The sequence below is a fragment of the Crocuta crocuta genome, unplaced genomic scaffold (assembly GCF_008692635.1).
Source record: "Crocuta crocuta isolate KB4526 unplaced genomic scaffold, BGI_CrCroc_1.0 scaffold13, whole genome shotgun sequence".
Lineage (NCBI taxonomy): Eukaryota > Metazoa > Chordata > Mammalia > Carnivora > Hyaenidae > Crocuta > Crocuta crocuta.
This window is the reverse complement of record NW_027530007.1, coordinates 6,994,287-7,000,741: the sequence shown is the minus strand read 5'-3', so window position 1 is coordinate 7,000,741 and position 6,455 is coordinate 6,994,287. Positions and strand designations below refer to the sequence as shown.

General features: G+C 57.9%; 1 protein-coding gene across 1 annotated transcript in view; it reads right to left on the bottom strand.

Annotated features, from left to right (window-relative positions):
• Positions 1-3,666, bottom strand: part of CUNH1orf174 (chromosome unknown C1orf174 homolog) — an 8,916-nt gene extending 5,250 nt beyond the window's left edge. The window contains exon 1 of the mRNA XM_077763885.1: positions 3,557-3,666. Coding sequence (XP_077620011.1) covers positions 3,557-3,571 — 15 coding nt within the window. The 5' untranslated portion in view covers positions 3,572-3,666. The remainder of the gene's footprint in view (positions 1-3,556) is intronic.
• Between the last annotated feature and the right edge of the window lie 2,789 nt (positions 3,667-6,455).

The following is a 6,455-nucleotide window of genomic DNA, read 5'->3' as shown; positions in this document are numbered from 1 at the left end:
CCGGGGGGGGGGGGGGGCATGTGGGTGGGCACAACGCCCAAGAGCTGTGGTGGCTCCAGGCCCTTGAGCTGTGGCCAAATCCAGCAGCTGCTGGTGCCAGCACCCACGCAGGACCTAGCAAGTTCTTCTGCCCTGGAGAGCAGGTTGCTTCCACCTGGTTAAAAATGGGGACGTCAAAGGCAAAAACGCAGTTTCCCGGAAAGGGCAGGGCAAGACCGACTTCCAGGACAGCACAAGGCACCCGCGGCCCCACAGAACCAGCGAGAAGTACGAAAGACTTTTGGAAATAGTCCTATGGGCAGGGGGTAAATGAAGAAAGTTATTCAAGAGCACCTACAAAACTCTGGNGGGGGGGGGGGGGGGGAGGGCAGCCCCCAGACCGCCTCATGAGAACTTGGCAGGAGGCAGCCCCAGGCCAGGAGAGGCAAGCCTTCCTGAGAGCACCCGGCTCCTGGGCAGAGGTGTCAGTGTTGAAGGCTCGGATTCCGAGATTTGCTTTGCCTGAGGAGGGACAAATGTTAAAACAGAGCTCTCAGTCTCTTCAGTAAGGAACTGATTTCTTTTGGATGGAGTGCGGATCAAGTTCATGCCTAAAGGGGCTCTCAAGAACACTAGAGGCTGTGGAGAAAGGCCCTTAGGAAGAGACATCAAGATAAACTTTAGGTCAGATAAGTCTGCCCCAGGATAACAGAGCTGGAAGAGCCCTCTGAGGGGTCGGCACAAATATCCACCCCTGACCCCAGGAACTAGGCCTTCAACAGAAGCCACAGTTTCAGGGGATCACGCTGCAGAGCAATTTATGCCCCAGGCTATTGCTGAAAACAATTGAGCAATCAACTAGCATTCAATGGGAGTTTAACAGAGAGGTGTGGTCAGGGGAGGGGAGGAAGTGAGCCAGCCCAGGGAGAAGGTGGGGGGGAAAAGAAGAAATCTACCCAGTCACTAAAGAAAAAGCCTATAAATAACAATATCCCGTGGGGGTGGGAGGCAGGTACCCAGAACTGCTACATTATATAAAATGTCTAATTTCAACAAGAAATTATGAAGCATGCGAGGAAAGAGCAAGGAAAGAGGAAAGCAGACGTCTACACAGGAATAAAAGTCAGGGATGGAAGTGCCTGTTGTGACGGTGACTGGAGTGGAGTTTATCAGAAAAGCCTTGAAGGTGGCCGGGATGACCATGTCCGAAGGCTAAAAAGAACCCAATTCAAGAATACAAAGTGTGATGACCATGTTGCATCAAATACTTGATGATGATAAAAAGAAATTATGAAAAAGAACCAGAAGGAAATTCTGTAGTTAAAAAGTACAAGAACGGAAATACACACTTCGCTGCAGGGAAGCAGAAGAAACAGCGAGCAAACCCAAGGCCACGCTAGCCAAAGGACAGCGAGAAGAAAGAATGAAGAAAAATGAAGAGTCATCAAGAACAGGGGCTCAGTCAAGGACACCATCGTACCAACATACGTATAATGGGAGTGTCAGGAAGGCGAGGGAAGGAGAAAAGATACGCAGAGAAATAATGGCTGAAACTTCCCAAAGCTACTGATAAACACACCACTAACTTAGTAGGGACGATGGTTATGGTCAAAGACAGTCAAAGTTCTCCAAGAAGAAATGTGCCAACCAATATCCCGGTACCTAGCAAAGCTTTCCCTCAAAAATGAAGGCAAAAGAGACACTTCCAGATAAGCGGGGAGAACGTTGCCAGTGTTTCTAACCAGAGACGCTGGAGGGAGGGCGCTGTGTGGGCCACGGCAAGTGGCCCGGGACAGGAATTCAAGTTCACACAAAGAGCGCGCCGGTGAGGGGAACTGGATGCTTAAGGAAGAGGGTGCACGCGCACAGGCGCCTCCTTTCCCGAGTGATTTATAAGCAGCTGTAGAAATAACATTATAAAGTTATGCAGGAATGTGCTTTGCTTGCCAGTCACAGCACAAAGGACGAGGCGGGGGCGGGACTAAAGGGCAACCCGAGGACTGGGGGCAGAGAAGAGATCAGAGCAGGTGGCTGCGTTCTTAACACGAACAGATGTAACGAGTCTCTACCAAGAAAGCGGGTAAAAGGAAGAAAGGTGCATTTTTACGTCTCACTACAAATCTGGAGCTTGGTGAGGCCGCCTTGAGGCAAACAGGCTTGAGCAACGGGATGCAGAAAGGGTTCCAGGGCACACCAGTCTGAAAACAGGCCCCAGAGGCGACCCCGCCCCAAACAGCCATAGGTCACAACTGACCAATGGGCTACTTATAAGCAAGCACAGGTCCCCCAAAAAGGAGAACCCCATTGGCTGCCACACCTCTGCATCCCCCGCCTCCCAGCAGCCCCTCCTGCACTCCGCACTCCTAGCGCCCGGGCTCCGGGTGTTCAGGGTTCAGCCTCAGGTGATGGTTCACGTTAAGTGCCACTGGCTGACTCCCACCGACCCGACACCCCACTTACACACCTCAAAGCTGATTCCACTAAGTTACAATGCATACGATGAAACGTGGAGCAACTGCTAGAAAGAAAACACAAATGCTACACTAGAAAAAGTTCCTTTCCATCCATCTACACAAGGAACAGAGAAAACAGACGTGTGTACACAGAACAAAAGTGGAATGGCATGCGTGCATCCAACCATATCAGTAACTTTAAACGTGGGCCACACGATCCCACCAAAAGAGAGGTCAGGCTGGTAAGACAGCCCCCAGCCCCCGTGCGCGTCTACAGAAGACTCTGCAGGGTCAAGCTATGTACGGACAGTAGAAGGACGGAGCCAGAGTGGGCTCCTCCAGCAAACTGGGAGAGCCGGGGTGCTCCCCGTCCAGGAAGAGGGGCCCCCCTGGGCACTGGGTGCTCTGGGTCCCAGGCCATGGCCAGGTACGGAGTGGCTGGAACCGGCGCCCAGTCAGTCCTCTCCACCCTCTGCACCCAAGGTGACTGGGGCCGGGCTGAGGTCACATGCTGAAGAACAGAGGGTTTGGGTGGCGCAGCTGCACTCAGGGATCCAGACCAGTCCCTTTCCTGGGATGTGGTCTGGCAGCCCCCTACCCAGAAGGGCAACCCAGTTCCATCTACCTGCCCGTAATCTGGGAGCCCCTCTACCCAGAAGAGCAACCTAGAACCCCCCATCCCCCTGCCCGTAATCTGGGAGCCCCCCTACCCAGAACCGTAACACAGGAGCCGGCCGCCCCCCTCACTCAAGGCCGCAATCTGAGAGGCCCCCTACCCAGAAGGGTGACAAAGGACCCCCCCCGCCCCGCGGAACGTAATCTGGGAGCGCCCCACCCAGAAGAGCGACCCGGTACCCTCCATCCCCGTGCCTGTAATGTGGGAGCCCCCCTACCCAGAAGGNCCCCGGCCCGTAGTCTAGGAGCTCCCCAATCCGGAAGAGTGACCCAGGGCCCGCCCCTCCCCCCCGGTCGTTTTCTCCGACCCCAGACCCGAGGGGAGGGCAGCCCCCAGGGGAGGGCAGCCCCCGGCCCAGGGCATACCACGGCCTCCTCAGCTCCCCAAACAAGAGGTGGCCGGAGCCCCAGCCTCAGCCCACAGCTCCCGCCCGGCCTCGGCGCCTCACCTCGCGGCTCCTCATGAGTGTGAGCGGCGCGCTGCCGCCCCCAGCACCGCCAGCCCCCGCGCCCCGGCCTAACGCCTCTCAGAGAGGCAGCAACCCGGGGACCCGCGGCCCGCGCCCGGCGTCTGACGCCACCAGACGTTTGGCCAATCACAGCCCGGCATCCTCCGGCACGTGACCCAACAAAGTCGGCGCTGTGCGTAATGGGCGGGGCGGCGGCCATGTTTGTGAGGGGCACCTTCCTGGCGGCCCTCGTGGCGGCCACGTTTAAGAGGGGCGGCGGCCATGTTTAAGAGGGGCACGTCCCTGAAGCTCCGGCCACGTGTCTGGGGGAGATGGCGGGAAGTGGTCGTTCACAAGACGCTGGTCTCTCTCATCCTGGCCCCGGAGGCGGGCTCCAGCCCCTGGCGTGTGAGCGCCCGGCAGGGCTAGAGTGCGCCCTGCCTGGCGGCTGGCGAAGCCCCTGCGCTCGGAGGTGGGCCGGCGAGGCCCTGCGTGGCTCTGCCCCCAGCTGCCCGCAGGGACCCCGGTTCCCGGCCCCCCCGGCCTCGAGCCTTCCCCCGGCGGTGGTGGACTGCAGCTGGCCCTCGGAAGGCCGTTCGTCCCGGGCTTCAGCCCTTCTGGCCCCGCTTCTCTGCAGCCCTGACCTCACGGTGACGGTCCCAAAGGCGCTGCTCTCTCCCTCTCCCCAGTGTCCTGGCTCTGGGCAGCTCAGGGACTGTGCATTAAAGACTGACGTGAAATGCTGTCTTGCCTTTAAACACCCCAGGCCCCCAGCTCTGGGCTCTCGGACTGGTGCCTCCGAGAGGGTGCGGTGGGCCCCCCGGGGCTGAGGGCCGCCCAGCCCTGACCTCCAGCCCATCAGCCCCCATCCCCAGGCCTGAGGGACGCCCAGCCCTGTGGTCTACCCGGGCTTGCTGGTGCCCCTCCCGATGGTGTGGCACAGACAGGAGNCTTCTGGGATCAAGAGCCGGTCCCTTTTTCATTTTAATACTTTTTCTTTTAAAGTTTATTTATTTAGAGACAGAGAGAGCAAGAGCAGGGGAGGGGCAGAGAGAATGGCAAGCAGGCTCCGCGGTGTCAGCACGGAGCCCAGGGCGGGGCTCCAACTCATTAACTGTGGAATCATGACCCGAGCCGAAATCAAGAGTCAGCAGCTGAACCAACTAAGCTACTCACGTAGCCCAAGAGCGGGTCTTCATAGGACCTGTAAGGTAGGCACATAGTAGATGCTTAGTGAATGCTTGTTGGACGAATGTGTAGTAGGTGGGGCGCCTGCTGCCCTCTCCCCTTACCCTCTGCCGCTCACCCTGCTCCCTGCCTGGCTCTCAGAGTGCGGCCGATCCCCTTCCCTCCTGGCCTGGGGCTCTGCCTGTCTCTGGAAAACCTCTCTCCAGCTCCCCCCACCCCCCGCCCCCTCGCCCATCTTTCAGGGCAAATCCATTCTTCAGACCTCAAATCAGCTTACACTGCATGTCCTCAGGGGCAAGGGGACTTTACCAGCCATTCTCCCACCACCACAACCTGAGTCTCCTCATTATGGCTTTATTTAGCTCTGCTTTTCCCGCAGGGCAGGGGTGGTTAGCTCTTTTCTCTCCCAGAGCATGGCACTCACTCACTCACTCGCTCACTGACTTCGTATGAGCGTGCTGAGCGCCTCACGTGTGCTGAGCTCCTTTATTACTGAGCGCCTCATGTGTGTACTGAGCCCCTCACGTGAGCTGAGCCCCTCACGTGTGTGTGCTGAGCCCCTCACGTGTGCTGAGCCCCTCACGTGTGTGTGCTGAGCCCCTCTATGACTAAGCCAAGCCCGGAGTTTACAATGGTGGTGTGCTCAAGTGAATCACCAGGCCTGCCATTCAGTCCAGCAGGGATGGGAGGTGGGGTGGGGGTGGGGAGAGATGGGCGCTGGTGGAATAATCACACAAGCAATGGTAAGTCTGCAGTGGTGATAAGAGCCACGGGGAGAAGCAACATCAGGGGACAGCTCATGGGGGTGGGGGTGTCAGCTGTGCTCAGGGAGTCGGGCTTCTTGTAGGAAGTGACGGGCAGTTATTCAGGGTCACCTCTTCCCTCTGGGACGGAGCCCCTTCCGGGCCCTGCGGGAGGGAGCAGGCGGGAGCCCACACCCGGGCCCAGGCCGCCCCTCCTGGTGGGGCCGGAGGCCGGAGGCTGCCAGAGGAGCCCTTCATGGACCCTCTGGCTCCTGGCACTGGGATGCCGCGAATCCCGCAGGGCACAGAGACACCAGAGCCCAAGCTCATGGCCCTGCACGGGTTCTGCACACGCACTTCATTTCCCTCTTCCAGATGATGTCCCCCCGCCTTCCCGGGAGGGAGTGCAGTGAGGGCCGGCCTCACAGCAGCAGGTGTATGATGTGTTGTGGTCCTTGGTTGTGGTCAGTGCCCCACATGGATCGGAAGCTTCCTGAAGGCCAGGACTGTGTGGTGCTCACAACCGCAGCCCCGGAACGCAGCTTGGTGGCGGCCCGTGCTGCAGGTGCTCAGCAAAATGTGTTGAAGGGATGGGTGGTGGTGATAACGCGTACAAAGAAACTGAGGATTGAATATTCCACGGAAACTTTGTATTCTTGCCCGTAACACAGACTCACTACTCAAACACTGGTGTGTCCACAGCTCGGTGTTTGCCTTTCACAAACACGGGCAGGGTTGGCGAGAAAGTCGAAGGGAATCTTCAGTTGATTTGGTCAGTGGATTTGTGACCTGAGGCCGTCCTGGCTGGGAGCGTGTCTCCTCACTACCAGCAGACGGTGGCCCGTGTGATGAGGGCTTGTCTCTTATACGCTGACCCTTTAAGTTTAAAAGACACGCATAATAATTTTTTAAAAAGTGAGGGAAAACCAGAGCAAAAAATTCCCAGAAGAATGTGGAACAGCAGTTGC